Here is a 21,821-nt window from a genome sequence, read left to right on the forward strand (position 1 = left end):
ACGCGCCACCGTGCCCAGCTAATTTTTGTATTTTTAGTAGAGACGGGGTTTCACCATGTTGACCAGGATGGTCTTGATCTCTTGACCTCGTGATCCACCCGCCTCGGCCTCCCAAAGTGCTGGGATTACAGGCTTGAGCCACCGCGCCCGGCCTTTTTTTTAAAAAAAAAAAAATTTTGATTCTACCTTGGAAAAGCAGGTTTTCATCTTTCCGAAAATTGCACCGAGGTAAAGCAAAGCTCTCGTTGATTCGGGTGTGTTGTTTAGGCATTAGCAGTACCGCCCTCGCTATGCGCTCATTGGACAGTAGCGCAACCCCCAGAAAAGGATAGTTAGAGACGGAGTTTCGCTCCTGCTGCCCAGACTGGAGTACAATGGCTCGATCTCGGCTAACCACAACCTTCACCTACAGGTTCAAGCAATTCTCCTGCCTCAGCCTCCCAAGTAGCTGGGATTATAGACATGCGCCACCATGCCCAGCTAATTTTGTATATTTAGTAGAGACGGAGTTTCTCTGTGTTGGTCAGGCTGTCTCGAACACACGACCTCAGGTGATCTGCCCACCTTGGCCTCCCAAAGTGCTGGGATTACAGGCGTGAGCCACTGTGCCCAGCCAAGTGTATAAATTTTTTTTTTTTTTCCAGAGCCAGAAACAGGATTTTATTTAAAATTTATTGTAATGGGGTCCACGCAAAAGGAGGGGGTGGAGGGTGGGGTTCATGCAGGGGACAAAGGAACACGATGACATGGCCAGGGACACAGCTGCTTCTGTCGTAGGGAAGAGGGATGAAAAGACAAGACCAGGGCTGGAGCTGGGGTGGCAGAGGGGAGGGAGACACTGGCTGCATTCCCCCAGCCCCAGGAAGCACCTCTAGGCCCTGGAGCCCTCGCTCACCCTGGCCCCTAAAACTCCATCTCTCCTCTGCCTCTGGCCCTCCTGGCTCCTCCTTCTGCTCCCCTGAACTTTCTCCCCTGACAGATTCTCAAGTAGGACGATGTTCAGGGCCTGACCCCAAACCCCCTGCCACCTTATGATGGTACAACCTTTGCGGGCCCTGCTTCTGCCCCTCCTCAAACCTCACTGCTTTCCCTCCCTAGGACAGAAGCTCTGATCTCCCTCCTTCCTCTCCTCCCTCTCCCTGGAAAAAAAGAAAAAGGAAAAGAAAGCACCAACTCCCCAGGGAGGGGCAGCAGGCAGCAGGGGGAGAGGACTGGAAGGAGAGTAAGAGAACTATCGAGGGAAGAGGCTCACAAGTCCCTGGGAGGACAGGGCACAGGCTTACAGAGAGGAGAGGGGGTACGGGCAGTGGCTGCTCCTGTCCTCTGCCACCTCTGCCCACTGTCCAGGGGACTTCAACACAACCGAGGGGACAGGTTTGTGTGGGGTCAGGTCTGATAGAAGAGAGGAGCAGGAGAAACAAATGGTTAAAACCTAGCGAATTCCCATAAAACATTTCTTCCTCCTTTCCTTCCGGAGGCTCCTTGGTTGGTGGGGAAGTAGTGAGGAGTTGGTGGGAAAAGAGAGGGGAGAGGAGCCTGTATCAAGGGACTCGACTCCATTCTCCCCTCTCCCCCGCAACCAACTTGGAGCTCACCAGAGCTGGGAGGGAAGGGGCTGAGAGCTCACAGGCACCCCCTCTGCCCCCGAGAGGGAGCCCACAGCTGTGGGAGGAGCTGCTGCTGCCGCCATTGGACAAACCTCACCAGTACCTTTGTTGCAGAGCTCACAGACATGGTGAGGGCCCTGGCTGTGCACCTTCATGTGGTCCGAAATATAAGCCGAGCTCAGCATCTTGCCACACACGTGACCTGGCACCTTCTCCTCGTGTCGTACTGTGTGCGCCCGCAGCCGATCCTTCGTGGCGAAAGCTGCCTCACATTTCTCCCTTTTGAAGGGCCGTTCTGTTGAGTGCACTTGTCTGACGTGACAGTTGAGGTGATCCGGCCGGGAGACGCTCTTGCCACAGTGGGAGCAGTTGCAGGGCTTGTGTACAGCGCCGTCATGTGAGCGCACGTGGTAGCTCATGCGGGCCTTGCGCTGTTGGCACACCGGGCACTCGTAGGGCTTCTCGTCCGAGTGCGACAGCGTGTGTCGGTTCAGGTGGTAGACGTCGCGGAAGGCCTTGCCGCACATCTCGCAGGCGTGGTTCTTCCGGGTGCGCTTCCCCGAGGCGGCCGTGGTCACCACGCCACCGGCGGCACCCGCTTCTCCCCCTCCCCCGCCGGCTCCGCTCAGCTGGGGCGCGCTCAGGAGGCTCAGGGGCACCATGGTGGGCATCTTCATAGCACCCGAGGGGACCCGGCCGGCCTTGGCTCCCGCGTGGATGGCTTCGTGCCTCCGGAGGTTGTAGCCGTTCTTGAACTCCTTGGTGCACAGAGCGCAGATGTAGGGCCCCTTGCTCTTTGTCTTCTTCTCCAAGGCAGACGCGACTGGGGCCACGGCGACCGTCGAGGTTGGGGCTACGACGGCGGTGGCTGCTGCCGCGGCGATGGGGACGGCGGAGGCGGGGCGTGGGGGCGGCGGAGGGGGCGCCGGGGGCTGCTTCAGGGCCGCTGTGTCCACCGTGGAGGCGGCGGCCGGAGCCGGGGGTGCGGCCGCGGCGCACTCCTGGGCAGCGGCGAGCACGGGGAGCAAGTCCCCCTGGAGGGGCTCGGCCGCCGGGGCCTGGGGCGTGGGCGGGGGCGCCGGAACGGCCTGGAATGGACTCTGGGCGCAGCCCTGGGAGGCAAAGATGCGGAACTCAAGTGTACAAATCTTAAGTGTACAGCTTAATTGCTTTTTGAAGTTGAGGTAAAATTCACATAAAATTTATGATTTTAAAGTGTACAGTTCAGTGGCATTTAGCACATTCACAGTAATCTAACTTCCAGGACATTTTCCTCGACCCAGAGGAAACTCTATCCCCATTAAGTAGTTGTTTCCTGGTTCATCTTCCTCCATTCCTTGGAAGCCACCAATCTGCCTTCTGTCTCGATGGACTTGCCTGTCTGAACATTTGTGGCCTTTTGTGTCTGGCTTCTTTAACACACTGTTTCTGAAGTTCATGCGGGTTGTAGCATGCATCAGAACTTCATTTCCTTTTTTTCCTGAGTAATATTACACTGCGTGGATATACCACATTTTGTTTATTCATCAGGTGATGTACGTTTGAGTTGTTTCCACTCTTAGTGCTGCTGTGAACATGTGTGTACAAGAGTTGTGTGGACATATATTTCAATTCCCTTTTGGTTAAACACCTAGGTGTGAAATTGCTGTGTCAATCCGGAATTTAGATTCTAAATTCTATGTTTAGCTTTTTGAGGAACAAACACGCTTTTCCACAGTGCTATTTCATTTTACCACAGTGCTGTTTCATTCCCACCAGAAATAATATGAGCGTTCCCGTTTCTCCGCATCTTTGACAACACTTGTTATTGTCCACTTTTTAATTTTAGCTATCCTAGTGTGTGTGGAGTGGTATCTCATTGCACTTGTTCCTGTTTAGGACTTCTCTGTGTCTGAACTAGACTGAGACTTCAGTGAGAGCCTGAGCTGAGCTTGTCTCCACTATTTACTAGTGTCTAGCTAAATGCTTAGTACATATGAGGTCATAACAAAATTTGGTGAACAAAAGTGTTCCTAGCCACTGTTACTTTTTGTGCAATCTTCCCAGACTTTTTCTCTGACACATGCAACCTTTTCCAGGTCTAGTCAGAAGCACCTTTAAACATAAAGCAGTTGATAAAAAGGAATAAATGTTGACATTAAAGTTGCTGGATCCAGTTTTTTTGTTTTCTTTGAGACAGGGTCTTGTTCTGTTGCCTAGACTAGAGTGCAGTGGTGCAATCACAACTCACTACAGGCTTAGCCTCACGGGCTCAAGCCATCTTCCTGCCTCAGCCTCCCAAGTAACTGGGACTACAGGCACGAGCCACCATGCCCAGCTAATTTTTTTTTTTTGAGATATAGTCTCACTCTGTCATCCAAGCTGGAGTGCAGTGGGGTGATCTCGGCAGGATTCAAGTGATTTTTTTTTTTTTTGAGACGGAGTTTCGCTCTTATTACCCAGGCTGGAGTGCAATGGCGCGATCTCGGCTCACCGCAACCTCCGCCTCCAGGGTTCAGGCAATTCTGCCTCAGCCTCCTGAGTAGCTGGGATTACAGGCACGCACCACCATGCCCAGCTAATTTTTTGTATTTTTAGTAGAGACGGGGTTTCACCATGTTGACCAGGATGGTCTCGATTTCTTGACCTCATGATCCACCCGCCTCGGCCTCCCAAAGTGCTGGGATTACAGGCGTGAGCCACCACTCCCAGCTCAAGTGATTTTTATGCCTCAGCCTCCTGAAGAGCTGGGACTACATGCATGTGCCACATGCCCAGCTAATTTTTTTTTTTTTTTTTTGAGACGGAGTCTCACTCTGTCGCCCAGGCTGGAGTGCAGTGGTGTGATCTTGGCTCACTGCAACCTCTGCCTCCCAGGTTCAAGCATTTCTCCTGCCTTAGCCTCCCAAGTAGCTGGGATTATTGGCATGTGCCACTGCGCCCAGCTAATTTTTGTATTTTTAGTAGACATGGAGTTTCACCATGTTTACCAGGCTGGTCTTGAACTCCTGACCTCAAGTGATTCACCCACCTCAGCGTTCCAAAGTGCTGGGATTACAGGTGTGAGCCACCACACCCAGCCAATTTTTGTATTTTCAGTAGAGACGGGTTTCACCATGTTGGCCAGGCTGATCTTCAACTCCTGGCCTCAAGTGATCCTCCCTCCTCAGCCTCCCAAAGTGCTGGGATTACAGGCATGAGCCACTGCACCCAGCCTGGATCCAGTTTTTATTTTGTAAATTCCTCATACACAGTGATATTAATTTTATTTTTTTGAGACAGAGTGTCTTCCTGTCACCCAAACTGGAGTGCAGTGGTATGATCACTGCTTACTGCAGCCTTGACCTCTTGGACTCAAGCAGTCCTCCCACCTCAGCCTCCTGAGTAGCTAGGATTATAGGTATGAGGCACCATACCCGGCTAATTTGTGATATCAATATTGGCTATGGAAAAAACTTCAAAATTTCTTTTGCTGGTTGAAGATTTATCAATAATGTTCTTGCCATAACATATTGGATTGAACAATGGCTTTCTTGAATGCCTGTTACAAAGGCAATGCTTTCTTCAGGTCTGGACGGTGGGCAGCCAGGCCAAAACTCTGTCATCAATATCAGTCCACCTTTAATTTTTTTTTTTTTTTTTGATACGAGATCTCACACTGTTGCCCAGGCTGGAGTGTAATGGCACAATTTTAGCTCACTGCAACATCCACCTCCGGGGTTCACGAGATTCTCCTGCCTCACCCTCCCGAGTAGCTGGGATTACAGGTGCACACCAGCACATCTGGCTAATTTTTTGTATTTTTAGTAGAGACCGGGTTTCACTATGTTAGCCAGACTGGGTCTTGAACTCCTGACCTCATGATCTACCCACCTCGGCCTCCCAAAGTGGTGGGATTACAGGCATGAGCCACTGTGTCCAGCCCATCTTTAATGTACTCTCTAGACAAATTAATCTCTTCTTTTCTCTGGGATAATGGATTCATTCTCTGAAAGCTTTATGTCCTCTAAGAAAATGTCCATTCTTTTATTTATTAATTGGCACAAATTAAGACCATGAAGAAGTGTTTTCTTCCTTTATCCCGTGCACATGCAGTGAATAAAATACTTATTCAAAGAACTCAAAATGACCAGAAGACTACAGAAGTTCTCGGGCAACTTAATTGCTTTTGTGATTCAAGACCATTAAGACCCTGAAAAGAAAGAGAGAATACTCAGCAGTTCCAGAAGCTTATGGGAAACATGAGCTCCAATGCTCTGGCTGGGAATCATGAAACCACTTTGAATTTTCCGATAAATCTGGCTTAGCAACGACTTGTTAATCATTCCCTCAAAATTAAGCTAGGCTAAAGAGCGAGTATATATTATATCCTTGAAACTCTTGTAGAAATAGGGATTGATTTTATTTTATATATTAGAGATGTAGTCTCACTATGTTGCCCAGGCTGCTCTCCAACTCCTGGACTCAAGCGATCCTCCTGCCTCAGCCTCTCAAAGTGTTGGGACTACAGGCAAGAGCCACCGTGCCTATTTTTTATTTTTATTTATTTATTTTTTTGAGATGGAGTTTTGCTCTTGTCACATAGGCTGGAGTACAATGGCACAACCTCAGCTCACTGCAACCTCTGCTTCCCGGGTTCAAGTGATTCTCCAGCCTTGCATCCTGAGTAGCTGGGATTACCGGCATGTGCCATCATGCCTGGCTAATTTGGTATTTTTAGTAGAGACAGGGCTTTTACCATGTTGGCCAGGCTGGTCTTGAACTCGTGACCTCAGGTGAGCCACCCGCCTCAGCCTCCCAAAGTGCCGGGACTATAGGCATGAGCTGCCGCGCCCAGAACCTGGCCTGTTATTTTGTTTTTTTTTTAAATTGTACTTTGGGCTCTGGGGTACATGTGCACATCCTGCATCCTGCAGGATTGTTACATAAGTACATACATGCTACGTCCGCCCCCACCTCGCCTACATCAGGCATTTCTCCCTGTGTTATCCCTCCCCATCTGCCCCCCCCGCCCCCTGCTGTCCCTCCCCTCCCCTCCACCTCCCCACCTAGCCCAGTGAGTGTTGTTCCCTTCCCTATGGAACCTGGCCTGTTTTTTTTTTTTTTTTTGAGACAGAGTCTTGCTGTCACCAGGCGGGAGTGCAGTGGTATGATTTCGGCTCACTGCAACCTCTGCCTCCTGGGTTTAAGCGATTCTTCTGCCTCAGCCTCCCGAGTAGCTGGGACTACAGACACGCACCACTACGCCCAGCTAATTTTTGTATTTTTAGTAAAGACGGGGTTTCACCATGTTGACCAGGATGGTCTCGATCTCTTGACCTCGTGATCCACCCGCCTCAGCCTCCCAAAGTGCTGGGATTACAGGCGTGAGCCACCGTGCCCAGCTACCTGGCCTGTTTTTAAGGACTAAATAAGAAATTTGTTCTCATCAATCTCAGACTTTCCAAAGTTCTGGCTTTGATTTCTAATATTAGGAAGTTTTTTTTAAACTAATTTTTTAAAATTTATTTTTGAGATGGAGTCTCGCTCTGTCACCCAGGCTATAGTGCAGTGACACAATCTTGGCTTACTGCAACCTCTGCCTCCCAGGTTAAAGATATTCTCATGCCTCAGTCTCCTGAGTAGCTGGGATTACAGGCACACACCACCATGCCCGGCTAATTTTGCATTTTTTAAGTAGAGATGGGGTTTCACTGTGTTGGCCAGGCTGGTCTCAAACTCCTCATCTCAAGTGATCCACCTGCTTCGGCCTCCCAAAGTGCTGGGATTACAGGTATGAGCCACTAGACCCGGCCATAAACTAACTTTTTAAATTGATGCATAATATTTGTTTGTTTGTTTTTTAGAGGGAGTCTCCCGCTGTCGCCCAGGCTGGAGTGCAGTGGTGCAATCTTGGCTTATTGCAACCTCTGCCTCCCAGGTTCAAGCAATTTTCCTGTCCCAGCCTACCAAGTAGTTGGGACTACAGGTGTGCACCACCATGCCTGGCTAATTTCTGTATTTTTAGTAGAGACAGAGTTTCACTATATTGGTCAGGCTGGTCTCAAACTGCTGACCTCAGGTGATCCGTCCCCCTTGGCCACCCAAAGTGCTGGGACGACAGGCGTGAGCCACTGTGCCCGGCTGATGCATAATATTTGTACATATTTATGGGGCACATGTGATATTTTATGTACACAGAATGTATAATGATCAAGTCAGGGTATTTAGGGCATTCATCACCTCAAGTATTTATCATTTCTATGTGTTGGGAAATTTTCAAGTTCTTTTAGCTGTTTTGAAATATATAATGGGCTGGGTGTGGTGACTCATGCCTGTAATCCCAGCATTTTAGGAGGCCTGAGGCCTAGGTGGGTGAATCACTTGAGATGAGGAGTTTGAGACCAGGCTGACCAACATGGTGGAACCCTTGTCTCTACTAAAAATACAAAAATTAACCAGGTGTGGTGGCGGGCACCTGTAGTACTAGCTACTTGGGAGGCTGAGATGAGAGGATGGCTTGAGCCCAGGAAGCAGAGGTTGCAGTGAGCCAAGATTGCACCACTGTACCCCAGCCTGGCAGACAGAGTAAGACTATGTCTCAATAAATAAAAATAAACAGGCTGGGCATAGTGGCTCACGCCTGTAATCCCAGCACTTTGGGAGGTCGAGGCAGGTAGATAACCTGAGGTCAGGATTTCGAGACCAGCCTGACCAACACAGTGAAACCTCGTCTCTACTAAAAATACAAAAATTAGCCAGGCATGGTGGTGGGTACCTGTAATCCCAGCTACTCGGGAGGCTGAGGCAGGAGAATCGCTTGAACCTGGGAGGCAGAGGTTGCAGTGAGCTGAGATCGTGCCATTGCAATCCTAGCCTGGGCGACAGAGCGAGACTCCACCTCAAAATAAATAAATAAACAAATAAAAATTAGACCAAAAAAATGGACTGCAAAGGGGATGAGAATGGACTGCCTCGAGTAGGTTGCCTTTTGGGGTATTCTTCACCTTTCCCTGTGTCCAGGTGTTTTGCTATGTGACTCTGTAGCTCTTCTGGTTAAAGAGGCAGAGCTTATTCCCTGACCCTTGAATCTGGGCTGTACTTATGCTTTAGCCAAAAAGAAGTGGCACAAGTGTTGTGTGCCACCACTGAGCTTAGGACTCAAGAGACCCAGGTGTCTCTCCTTGCTCTCTTGTACCTCTGCCTTCACCACAAGAACATTCTCTGGGGTAGCCTGATGGAGAAGAGACACAGAAAGAAACACTCTGGTCAGATCGATTCCAGATCAGCCGCTGAGCCAGCCCTCTCATCTGTGATCCAGTATCCCCAACAAGATCAGCAGAGCTCCCCAGCCAACCACAGATGCATGAACAATTGACAGATACAATGATGATCTTCCTCAAATAAAGCATACTCTGTCTCCCTGTTCTTCAATTTTTAAAAGGCCTAACCCACTGGTTCCTGATGTACCAGAGTATGCCTATGCCTAGACATGCCTAGGCATGTCTTAGTTTGTAGCATATACTCCTTTCCTTATTTGGACATTCCTAACCTAGCCTTTTTGCAAACCACACAAGTCACTTCCTCCCTTCCTTTGTTCTCCATTGCTTTTACCTAGTTAGGAAAGTTTTAAGCTTTTAGCCAATTGGGTTTAGCTTAGATTGTGTGGTCCAGCTCCAGCCAATGGAGACTGGACACAGTGGTAGAAACCTCATGTGTTAGGGATAAAAAGCCCTCCTCTCCTTTGTTTGGTGTGCTCTCATGGTGAGTGTAAGGTCTGTTCTCGCCGAGTTTAAAAGGAAAGAAACTGAGGCCAGTACAAGAAGATCTGATGCGAAGGAATTTATTTAGGCTCCCGGGTGAGGTTCTGCGGTGTGACAGGAGGGGCTGGAGAAGTCGTGCGGACTTCTCTCAGACGTGGGGTTTTATAGGGAGTGGAGGTGTTTGATTGGCTGTGCCCAAGGTGAGTGGGGCAAAATGGCGGGGAATGGGGCCCAGATAGGACAAAATGGTAGGCAGGGAGTGGGGCCCAGATAGGACAAAATGGTGGGGAGTGGGGCCTGGATGGGACAAAATGCTATCAGGTAGGTCCTGGCGGGACTTTTTTCTCAGGCTCCCGGGGAGGGGGGTGTGTCTGAACTCCTGGCAAGGGAAGGAGGTGTGTCCAAGCTCCCGGTGAGGGGAGGGGGTGTGTCCGAGATCCCCACGAGGGGAGGGGGGTGTGTCCGAGCTCTCGGCGATGCAACCAGCCTTACAGTGAGCAGGCTCGTGAGTGGCACCCTTTTGCAGAAGTAAAAATTGTCTTGCTGAGAACTTCTTTAAGAGTTTGTTTTCTTCACAACTCCAAAACTTTACTTCCTTTTTTATTTTGAGATGGAGTTTCACTCTTCTTGCCCAGGCTGGAATGCAATGGTGTGATCTTGGCTCGCCACAACCTCCACCTCCTGGGCTCGAGTGATTCTCCTGCCTCAGGCTCCCAAGTAGCTGGGATTACAGGCATGCAATACCATGCCTGGTTAATTTTGTATTTTTAGTATAGAAGGGGTTTCTCCAGGTTGGTCAGGCTGATCTGGAACTCCTGATCTCAGATGATCCGCCTGCCTCAGCATCCCAAAGCACTGGGATTACAGGCATGAGCCACCATGCCCAGTCTACTTCTAACAACAACTATACCTGTTGTTATACCACTGTTTTGTAGTTGTGACACACCATCATTGCAGCAGTAGAGAACTGATGCATTGCTGCTATTTGGCATTGCATTGCCAAATAATCCATTATCTCATTTTTTGGCAATGCATCAGTTCCCTACTGCCATAATACATTATATGTATTCATCAAACATTACAGGTCCAGAAACTCACACTAAAATGTATGTTTTTTTTTTTTTGAGCTAGAGTCTCACTCTGTCACCCAGGATGGAGTGCAGTGGCGCCATCTTGGCTCACTGCAACCTCCGCCTCCCCAGTTCAAGTGATTCTCCTGCCTCAGCCTCCCGAGTAGCTGGGATTACAGGTGTGTGCCACCATACTCAGCTAATTTTTGTATTTTTAGTAGAGATGGGGTTTCACTATGTTGATCAGGCTGGTCTTGAACTCCTGACCTCAAGTGATCTACCTGCCTCAGTGTCCCAAAGTTCTGGGATTATAGGTTTGAGCCACCACACCTGGCCAAATGTATACATTTTTTAAAAACCAAGGAATTAACATCCTGAAAAGAAGAAAAGCAATGAGCAAATGTAGTTTCTACTTCTATTACTGAAAGTAGCCAGTGCTACTGGCAACTGCCAGTTAAATACTGAGAGTAAGTCAGGGTGTCCCCAAGGAAATGAAAAAGGTGAGTGTAAAATTATGTAATCTTTCTCTGATTAGCACTAAGAGATATGGGAAGTGGGTTTAAGCAAGCAGATGATGGGAGTTGACAATAAAAATGTAAACTCAACCCCAGTTAATTAATTTGTCCATTGATCTTTCAGCAGCAGATGGTGATGTCTACTCTGGATGAAATAAGAGGTCCAGAGACAACAATGAGAGTTCCTTTCCCCAGGGAGGGAGGCCAATTCAGTTCATGAGCTTTGAGAAGCTGAAATGTTACCTTGGATCTGGAAATACTTAGTGGTGCTTGTCAGGCTAGCGATCGAGTTTCCCCAGCAGCTCAGTTAATTACCCAGAACTTTCTGTATTGAGTGAGTCCTGAGACTCTGCGTGACTCTCTCAAAGTCAGGTCGCATTTTATTCAATAGCAGACATTTTTCCCCCTTTCAGCTGGATTTTCTTTCTTTCTTTTTTTTTTGAGACGGAGTTTCGATCTTGTTACCCAGGCTGGAGTGCAATGGCACGATCTCGGCTCACCACAACCTCTGCCTCCCGGGTTCAAGCAATTCTCCTGCCTCAGTCTCCCAAGTAGCTGGGACTACAGGTGTGTGCCACCATTCCCAGATAATTTTTGTATTTTTAGTAGAGACGGGGTTTCACCATGTTGACCAGGATGGTCTCAATCTTTTGACCTCGTGATGCACCCACCTCAGCCTCCCAAAGTGCTGGGATTATAGGTGTGAGCCACCGCGCCCGGCCTCAGCTGGATTTTCTTGGATTATCAAAAGACAGTGTTTATGCATGCACATAGGGGAACCCGTTCACAGATTAAGTTTTTCTTGCCCAAAGGAATGAGAAAAATTATCTATTCCCTCTAACATCATATCTCTGAATGTAGGGTTAGGGTTTGTCATCTTCAGAAGTTTTAGATCTGTGTAGCAGCAGATACAGCATGCGTTCAGTGACACTGCTGGCTTTCCCATCTGGGGTGGGCGCTGGGAATGATGTATCAGCACTTAGCTGCTGGTGAATTTCTGTCTAATGAACAAAGGAGAAAAACTGGCTGTAGTTGGCACAATTCTACTCAGGGTGTACAGTGTTCAGAGATACATGAAATCAGGAATATGATCATCCATTACTCAGAATAACTTTAAAATCTTTGATAATTATTTAGTTCTTTCAAAATCATCACATTGCTGAACATGATTCACCGTTAAATAGCAAGCTAGGGTTCTGATCCTCATTAAAATGTAGAGTCATTGCTGGTGGATGTAAAATGGTGCAGCCACTTTGGAAAACAGTCTGGCAGTTCCTCAAGGACTGTAATTAGCATACGACCCAGAAATTCTACTCCTAGGTATGTAACCCAAAGAATTGAAAACATATGCAAAAACATGTATGTGAATGTTCATACCATCACTTTTCACAATAGCCAAAATGTGGAAACAGCTCCAGTGTCCATCAGCTGATGAATGGGTAAACAAAACATGGCTATCCATACAATGGGATACTAGTCAGGCATATAAAGGGATAAAGCCCTGATCCATTCTACAGTGTGGATGAACCTCAGAAACATGAAGCTAAATGAAAGAAGCCAGACGCAAAAGACCACATATTGTATAAATCCATCAGAATGAAATTTCCAGAATAGGCAAATCTGTGTAGAAAGTGGATTCATGATTGCCAGGAGTTAGGGGAGTGAGAATGGGGGGGTGACTGCTACTGGGTATGGGTTTTCTTTTTAGGGTAATGGAAATGTTCTGGAATTAGATAGTGGTGATGATCACAGGCTTCTTTTCCTGGCTCCTGCGTCACCCTGATGGGTTGAACTAATAGGAAACCCTGCAGGGAGATTGGAGGGCAAGGGAAAAGGAGAAGCTTCAGACTTTCTTGCCTTTTCTCTCTGCCTCAGGCAACATCCTCCAGCAGTGGCTATATTTTACTCTGCATCACCAACTCCTACTCAGTGGCTGTAGCTGGTCACCGCTTTGTTTCTTTGTCCATTTGGACCTGGGAGTGGCAAGATCTTGTTATTGCTGTTCTCTCTCTCTCTTTCTCTCTTTCTCTCTCTGTCAACCTGGGAGGGGCAGAATCTTGTTATTGCTATTCTCTCTCTCTCTCTGCTCTGTTGCGCAGGCTGGAGTGCAGTGTGCAATTGTCCCTTACTGCAACCTTGACCTCCTGGGCTCCTGAGACTCTCCCCGCTCGGCCTCCCAAGTATTTGGGATTACAGGTGTGTGCTACCACACCCAGCAATTTTTTTTTTTTTTGAGACAGAGTCTTGCTCTGTTGCCCAGGCTGGAGTACAGTGGCGGGATCTCAGTTCACTACAACCTCTGCGTCCTGGGTTCAAGTGATTCTCCTGTCTCAGCCTCCTGAGTAGCTGGGATTACAGGCATGCATCAGGATGCCCGGTTAATTTTTTATTTTTAGTAGAGACCAGGTTTTGCCATGTTGGTTGGGCCAGTCTGAAACTCCTGACCTCAGGTGATCTGCCCACCTTGGCCTCCCAAAGTGCTGGGATTATAGGCTTGAGCCACTGCGCCTGGCCCACACCCAGCAATTTTTTAATTTTTCTATAGAGATGAAGTCTTGCTGTGTCGCCCAGACTGGTCTTGAACTCCTGGGCTCAAGCAATTCTCCCTCCTTGACCTCCCAAAGTGCTGGTGTTACAAGTGTGAGTCACTGCACCCAGCTTTATTTTGAATCTCTATCCCTGGTTTGGCTTCTTAGATCTTTCATTACTTGTGGGACCAGTTCTCTGTATTAAGTTTCTTGTTTGTGGCTTCTGTTTCCTACCTGGACTCTGATGGATAAACCCTTCTAAGGGGTGTGTCAATTTGTATTCCTTCCAGAACTGTGTGAAACTGTCAGTTTCCTCCAAACCTTACTGCATATTATCATTGTGAGAAATTGTGTCCCCCAAATTTATATGTTAGAGCCCTAACCCTAAATGACTCAGAAGGTGACCTTATTTGTAAATAAAGCCACTGCAGATGTAGATTAGTTAAAATATGGGATCCTAATTAGGGTGGGCTCTAATTCAATATGACTGGTATCTTTATAAAAGGGTGAAATATGAACACAGGTGTGCGTCCAGGCTGTGTGAAAATGACCATCTACAAGCTGAGGAGAGAGGCCTGGAACACACCCTTCATTCACACCCTGCAGAAGGAATGGATCCTGTCAACACCTTGATCTTGGACTTCTAACCTCCAGAATTAGGAAGGAACATATTCTCGTAGATTAAGCCACCCAGCATGTGGTACTTTGTTTTGGCAGCCATAGTAAATGAATATTGTTTTTCGTTAGGCATTTTAAAAAACACTCATGCACAAAAAAGAATTGATTTTTTTTTTTTTTTGAGATGGAGTTTTGCTCTTGTTGTCCAGGCTGGAGTGCAACAGTGTGATCTAGGCTCGCCGCAAACTCTGCCTCCTGGGTTCAAGCGATTCTCCTGCTTCAGGCTCCTAGGTAGCTGGGGTTACAGGCATGCACCACCATGCTTGGCTAATTTTGTATTTTTAGTAGAAACGAGGCTCCTCCATGTTGGTCAGGCTGGCCTTGAATTCCTGACCTCAGGTGATCCACCTGCCTTGGCCACCCAAAGTGCTGGGATTATAAGCATGAGCCACCGTACCCGGCAGAATTATGTTTTAAACCAGACACAATAGCACCTGACTGTAGTCCAAGCTACTAGGGAGGTTGAGGCAGGAGGATCACTTGAGCCCAGGAGTTCAAATCCAACCTGGGCAACATAGGAATACTACATTTGTAAAATAAATAAATAAAATAAAAAAGACAAAAAGGGATGTTTTATAGCTGATCAAGGAAATAATTACCAGGGAGATACAGGTGCCGGAGTTTATGGGGAAGGAAGCGGCCAGAAGTCTTTAACAAAGAGGTGAGCAAACAAAAAATAATTAGTCAGGTGGCAGCAGAGTAAATGTCCTTCCATTAACTAACATGTATTGAAGGCCAGGAGCGGTGGCTCACGCAGGTAATCCCAGGACTTTGGGAGGCCGAGGCAGGAGGATCACTTGAGCCCAGGAATTCAAGACCAGCCTGGGCAACATAGTGAGACCCTGTCTTTACTAAAAATCAAGAAAATTAGTTGGGCATCAAGAAAATTAGGTGGCATATGGCCACAGTCCCAGCTACTTGGGAGGCTGAGGTAGGAGGATCATTGAACCTGGGAGATGGAGGCTTCAGTGAACTGTGATTGCACCACTACACTGTGGCTTGGGTGACGAGTGAGACCACCATCTCAAAAACCAAAAACCAAAACAACCCAAAACTATGTACTCATTTGTCATGCCAGAAGCAGGGTGGTCTGAGGGGTACCCACAGGTCCCTGCTCAAGCTTGCTGAAATTCAGCCGCTCAAACGTTATTATTATTTATTTATTTATTTATTTTTGAGACAAGGTCTTGCTCTGTCACCCAGGCTGGAGTACAGTGGCGTGATCTCAACTCACTGCAACCTCCATCTTTGGGGATCATGTGATCCTCTCATCTCAGCCTCCTGAGTACCTGGGACTACAGATGCCCAGCTTTTTTGCTTGTTTTTTATATATTTTATAAAGACGGGTTTCACCATCACTATGTTGCATAGGCTGGTGTCAAACTCCTAGCTTAAACTGATCCTCTTGCCTCGGCCTCCCAAAATGTTGGGATTATAGGTATGAGCCACTGTGCTTGGTTGACATTAAATTTTTTTTTTTTTTGAGATGAGCTCTCACTCTGTCACCCAGGCTGGGGTGCAGTGGTACGATCTTGGCTCACTGCAACTTCTGCCTCCTGGGCTCCTCTCACCTCAGCCTCCTGAGTAGCTGGGACTACAGGCGCACCACCATATCCGACTAATTTTTTGTATTTTTAGTAGAGACAGGGTCTTACCATGTTACCCAGGCTAGTCTCTAACTCCTGAGCTCAGGTGATCTACCTGCCTTGGCCTCCCAAACTGTTGGGATTACAGGTATGAGCCACTGCATCCTGCCGCTGGCTGACTTTTTATTTAAAATAATTTTTTTAGCCGGGAGCGGTGGCTCATGCCTGTAATCCCAGCATTTTGGGAGGCTGAGGTGGGCAGACCACGAGGTCAAGAGATCGAGACCATCCTGACCAACATGGTGAAACCCAGTCTCTACTAAAAATACAAAAATTAGCTCGGTGTGGTGATGCACACCTGTAGTCCCAGCTACTCAGGAGGCTGAGGCAGGAGAATCGCTTGAACTCGAGAGGCGGAGGTTGCAGTGAGCTGAGATCGTGCCACTGCACTCACTCCAGCCTGGCGACAGTGAGAGACTCTGTCTCAAAAAAAAAAAAAAAAAAGGCCAGGTACGGTGGCTCGTGCCTGTAATCCCAGCACTTTGGAAGGCCAAGGTGGGCAGATCACCTGAGGTCAGGAGTTCGAAACAGCTTGACCAACATGGAGAAACCCTGTCTCTACTAAAAATACAGAATTAGCCAGGCGTGGTGGCACACGCCTATAATCCCAGCTGTTCAGGGGGCTGAGGCAGAAGAATCGCTTGAACCTGGGAGGTGAAGATTGCGGTGAGCTGAGATTGTGCCATTGCACTTCAGCCTGGGCAATAAGAGCCGAACTCTGTCTCAAAAAAAAAAATTTAAAAAGTTTTAAAATTAAAAGTAAAGAGTAACAAGTCATAGAATTTTAGGACTACAGATGACTTATCCTATCATCTAGTGCAGACCTTTCATTTTTAATGCGATTAATCCAAGAGAGAAACCTAGGATGTTGCTTGAATTACAGTGCTGGTTTCAAGGCCAAGACTAGAACCTGGGGGTTCTGATTCCCAGGGCGGCTCTCGTCTCATCGATCACAAATATACTTGAATCATGGCTTGATTCTGTTTCTCTTTGCAGATTGGCCTTGTTCTCTTTCCCTACAGACAGCAAAGAATATGCCATCTACAGCCTTGCTTAGCAATCTCAGGAGAAACAGAGCTCTTTATTTTTAATTTTAATTTAATTATATATATATATATATTTTTGAGACAGGGTCTCACTCTGTTGCCCAGGTTGCAGTGCAGTGGCTCCATCTTGGCTCACTGCAACCTCCACCTCCTGGGTGCAAGCAATTCTTCTGCCTCAGCCTCCCGAGTAGCTGGGATTACAGGCACCCACCACCATGCTGGCTAATTTTTAAATTTTTAGTAGAGACGGGGTTTCACCATGTTGGTCAGGCTGGCCTCAAACTTCTGACCCCAGGCTGGCCTCAAACTTCTGACCCCAGTGATCCACCCGCTTCGGCCTGCCAAAGTGCTGGGATTACAGGTGTGAGCCACCACGCTTGGCCTGAGCTCTTCTTTCTCTAGAGTGCATATTGCAATCCTGAGAAGGGTTGATTAGTTCTGCTAGGGCCCATGCACATCCCCACATCCAGAGGGGCATGTTCTACAACTTTGTGCAAATTAAAAACAACACATTTGTGGGAGGACAGTAGAGTATGCTGGGCAAACAAAATAAGTAAAAATGAATAAACCAAAGTCCACTGCAAGTTACAAAGCCCTGCTTCCTTTGTTACCTTGGAGTGCTGCTTTGAAATGTTGGTGTATGGAACACCATTTATAGCAGCCAATCACCCATCTGTAACAGCAGGTCCTCCTTAGTTTCCTAGAGACAGAGACTGGCTCATCAAAGAGACTTTTGGCTAGTTTCTTTCTTTTCTTTCTTCCTTTCCTTCCCTTTCTTTTCTCTTCCCTCCCTTCCTTCCTTCCTCTCTCCCTCCCTCTTTCTCTTTTCTTCCTCTCTTTCCTTCTCTCTCCCTCTTTTCCTCCCTCCTGCCTTCCTTCCTTCTTTCTCTCTTTCTTTCATTTTGATACAGTATCTCACCATCACCCAGGCTGGAGTACAGTGGCATGCTCACAGCTCACTGCAGCCTTGACCTCCTGGACTCAAGTGATTCTCCCACCTCAGCTCCTAAGTAACTGGGACTACAAGCACACACCACCATGCCCAGTTATTTTTCTTTTTCTTGTAGACACAGGGTCTTACCATGTTGTCCAGGCTGGTCTTAAACTTCTGGTTTCAAGCAATCCTCCCCTCCTCGGCCTCCCAAATGCTGGGACTAGAGGCATACGCCATTGTGCGTAGCCTTGGGTAGTTTCTTTTTCTTTTTTTTTTGAGATGGAGTCTTGCTCTGTCACCCAGGCTGCAGTGCAGTGGCGCGATCTCGGTTCACCACAACCTCCGCCTCCCAGGATCAAATGATTCTCCTGCCTCAGCCTCCTGAGTAGCTGGAATTACAGGCGCCCGCCACCACGCCTGGCTAATTTTTATATTTTTAGTAGAGACAGGGTTTTATCCTGTTAGCCAGGCTATTCTTGAACTCCTGACCTCATAATCTGCCCATCTTCGCCTCCCAAAGTGTAAGGATTACAGGTGTGCACCACTGCACCTGCAAAGTGGCTTATGCTGTGCATATCCAGTCAGTTGTTACCATCTAGGAATAAATCAAGTTACCAAATTTTCTAATTTTTCAAGTGAAACTGGAAATGTGGTTCTTTGTTGGCAATATCCTGATTTTTAAGTGTTGGTAAACACTATGCAAGGCACATGGCACATAAAATGTATCGAATGAGCCACATTAAGTTCTGACTGCAACTTCAGTTTGCAACTTCTGGTCTAGAAATTCATCCCTTTTGGTCCCCAGCATCTAGAACAGTGCCTTAAATATAGTAGGAGCTTAGCACAGAGTTATTAAATAAATGAATCAATGGCTTGAAAGTCTTACCAATTTAGAGTAAAATTGTTATTTAAAATTTTGTAAAATTACTTTCTTCTTTCCATTAATTAAGTGTTCCTACTCAGGATTTTAAGGTAGAATAGTAGTTTATTCCATAAAGACCTTTCGTCAAATCTTATTTATGGTATACCCATATGCAAAAATATCCTGAGAGCTGTGAGATTGTAAGTATGCTTTTTCATTAATGAAGTGAGGCATAAAAATAAACCAAGGCATGGCCGGGCGCGGGGGCTCATGCCTGTAATCCCAGCACTTTGGGAGGCTGACGCGTGCGGAACATGAGGTCAGGAGTTCGAGACCAGCCTGGCCAACATAGTGAAATCCCATCTTTACTAAAATTACAAAAAAATTAGCCAGGTGTGGTGGTGGGCGCCTGTAATCCCAGCTACTCAGGAGGCTGAGGCAGGAGAAGAGCTTAAACCCGGGAGACGTAGGTTGCAGTGAGCCGAGATTGTGTCACTGTACTCCAGCCCAGGCGACAATGCGAGACTCCGTCTCAAAAAATAAACAAACAAACCAAGGAAGAGAAAGAGGTTAAGTATTAAATTCCTGACAAAAACCAGCTTCTCCTGTCACAAATAAAAGATAGTTACATAATAATTTGTATGGTAACTAAAACATACAGAGTTCTCAAGCTAGAGAAGTTAGCTTGTATTTCAAGAGATCAGTGTCTTCTTCTTGTTTTTGTGAACTAATACTGCGTATTCATTCATTATTCACTAAACAAATAGCGGTTGAGAAAACAAAAACCAGGTATGAGGCTGGATGCAGTGGCCCATACCTTTAATCTTAGCAATTTGGGAGGCTGAGGCAGGAGGATTGCTTGAGTCTAGGAGTTCGAGACCATCCTGGACAACACAGTGAGACCTCATGTCTACAAAAAATTAAAAATCAGCCATGTGACCAGGCGCAGTGGCTCATGCCTGTAATCTCAGCACTTTGGGAGGCCAACATGAGCGGATCACCTGAGGTCAGGAGTTCTGGACCAGCCAGTTCTGGCAACGTGGTGAAACCCTATCTCTACAAAAAATACAAAAATTAGCCAGGCGTGGTGGCGCGCGCCTGTAATCCCAGATACTCGGGAGGCTGAGGCAGGAGAATTGCTTGAACCTAGGAGGCAGAGGTTGTATTTAGCCAAGATGGCGCCACAGCACTCCAGCTTGGACTCCATCTCAGATTAAAAAAAAAAAAAAATGAGCCATGCATGGTGGAGTAAGCTTTTAGTCTCATCTACTCATGAGGCTGAGGTGGGAGGATTGCTGGAGCCTGGCATTCCTGGGGGCCGGGGAGTCTCCTTCCCTGCTCGTTTCTAATTACCTATTGTAGTAACTGGAGGTCGAGGTTGAGGTTGCAGTGAGCTGTGAGTGCGCCACTGCAGTCCAGTGTGGGTGACAGAATGAGAGAGAAAGCATAACTGAAACAAACATAAAAACGGGCACAAGACACAGCGTGTTCATGTGGGTAGCCAAAGTTGAATGGTAAGTGGTTTTTCTTTCAAGGGATATAAAGACTAATAGGGACACCAGATCACTAATAATAATTCAGGGTATAGAGAACTAAAGTTTTTTGGGAGAAGTACAGATGAACGGAAGGAGAAGTGTGAAAAATCAGTTTGAAAATATTGGCTGGGGATTGATTTTGGAGGGCTCTGAAATGCAGAGTATACGTTTTATAGTTTATTAGGTAGGAAACTGACTCACCACAGGGAGGTGATATTATCTTCTCTTTCACATAAGGATACTTGACCACTAGCAACCTGATCTGGCTGTCTGCAAATGACATTTGTGAAACGCTGAAGAAAAATCTCATGTTCCTATCTTTAAAAAGGCAGTGTTAAATGAAACTCCTAAACATTTGAGTTTAAAAGTAACAGTGAATTAAATACATACTTTAACGGTGCAAATTTAATTTAGTTACTTTTAAACACAATCATTCAAACATTCAATTTTAACTCCAATTCAAATTACATGAATAAGTCAGGCGCGCTGCGTGTAGCCCCAGCTTCTCGGGAGGCTGAGGCGGGAGGATTGCTTGAGCCCAGGATTTCGAAGGGTGCAGTGCTCTTTGATGGCGCCTACGAATAACCACTGTTTTGATGGCGCCTACGAATAACCACTGTCCGCCAGCCTCGGTAACAGAGCGAGATATCGTCTCAAACAACAAAAACCACCGACAACCACCACCACCAACAACAAACAACAACAACAAAACCACACGAGGAACTCCTCAGTCCCTTCAGCCCCGATTGCAAGCATCGACTTTCCCTTCCATCTGGTTCCTGTCCACGTCGCCTGGGAACCCGCTCCCACTCGGCAAGAGTTTCCGTAGGGAATCAGTCTTTTGGTGCACCCATCGCTGCACTCCTGGACATTCTGATTGGCTGTGGCTCTCCCATGTGGTCTGACAGACTGCTTTGATTGGCTAACGGCAAGCCGCGAGCGCGCGGATGCTGTTTCCTGGAATACTAGGCGGGCGGTCGGTCGGAGATGTGGACCCGGTAGTGTTGTGCCCTGGAGTGAAAACTGGCGGCTGCGCGCCGCGGGCCCGGGACTTAGTCTCGGGCCGCCATGGCCAGTGTCCACGAGAGCCTCTACTTCAATCCCATGATGACCAACGGGGTGGTGCACGCTAATGTGTTCGGCATCAAGGACTGGGTGACGCCGTATAAGATCGCGGTGCTGGTGCTGCTGAATGAGATGAGCCGCACAGGCGAGGGCGCCGTCAGCCTCTTGGAGCGGCGGAGGCTCAACCAGCTGCTCCTGCCCCTGCTGCAGGTGAGAGGCGCCCGCCGGCTCCCGTTCGTGCAGCGAACTTTTATTGAGCATCTGTTCTGTGCGGAACCCTGGGCTTGGGAACACGCGCGTCCGTCAGATACTCTCCCTGCCTGGAGGAATGTGAATAAAGATAGCTACTACCGCCAGCTAACAATTACTGAGCGTTTACGGTGGGCCAGACGCTTTACATGCATTTTTTTTTTTGCAGGTTCATGTCTGGCTCCAGTATTTATTAGCTGAGAGTTATAGTCTCGGATCCTGTGTCTTCTGTAAAATGGGGCTATACAATATAGCGTTGGAGACACAGGGATAAGTTATACAGGATCCATATCCTAGAGGACCCTAATAAATAGTAAAAATGGCATAAAACTGGGCCGGGCACGGTGGCTCACGCCTGTCATCCA

General features: G+C 47.5%; 2 protein-coding genes and 1 non-coding gene across 5 annotated transcripts in view; 1 reads left to right on the plus strand and 2 right to left on the minus strand.

The window, feature by feature from the left end:
- Window positions 1-207: 207 nt before the first annotated feature.
- LOC135276274 (U4atac minor spliceosomal RNA) lies at window positions 208-333 on the minus strand. The gene has a single exon (XR_010343850.1). It is a non-coding gene; the product is annotated as a U4atac minor spliceosomal RNA (small nuclear RNA).
- A 1,258-nt stretch (window positions 334-1,591) lies between these two features.
- LOC135276230 (myc-associated zinc finger protein-like) lies at window positions 1,592-6,560 on the minus strand. Its single transcript, XM_064379495.1, has 2 exons — window positions 6,543-6,560; window positions 1,592-2,740 (listed from the first exon to the last, which is right to left on the minus strand). The coding sequence occupies exons 1-2, from the start codon at window positions 6,558-6,560 to the stop codon at window positions 1,592-1,594; spliced, it is 1,167 nt and encodes a 388-aa protein (XP_064235565.1).
- A 14,536-nt stretch (window positions 6,561-21,096) lies between these two features.
- ANAPC5 (anaphase promoting complex subunit 5) overlaps window positions 21,097-21,821 on the plus strand; it is a 47,293-nt gene continuing 46,568 nt past the window's right edge. For all 3 annotated transcript variants that reach the window (XM_012468934.2, XM_012468936.2, XM_012468935.3), the window contains exon 1: window positions 21,097-21,417. In XM_012468934.2, coding sequence (XP_012324357.1) covers window positions 21,211-21,417 — 207 coding nt within the window. In that variant the 5' untranslated portion in view covers window positions 21,097-21,210. The remainder of the gene's footprint in view (window positions 21,418-21,821) is intronic.

Source organism: Aotus nancymaae, unplaced genomic scaffold (genome assembly GCF_030222135.1).
Source record: "Aotus nancymaae isolate 86718 unplaced genomic scaffold, 86718_ANA_hifiasm-v0.15.2.pri h1tg000021l, whole genome shotgun sequence".
Lineage (NCBI taxonomy): Eukaryota > Metazoa > Chordata > Mammalia > Primates > Aotidae > Aotus > Aotus nancymaae.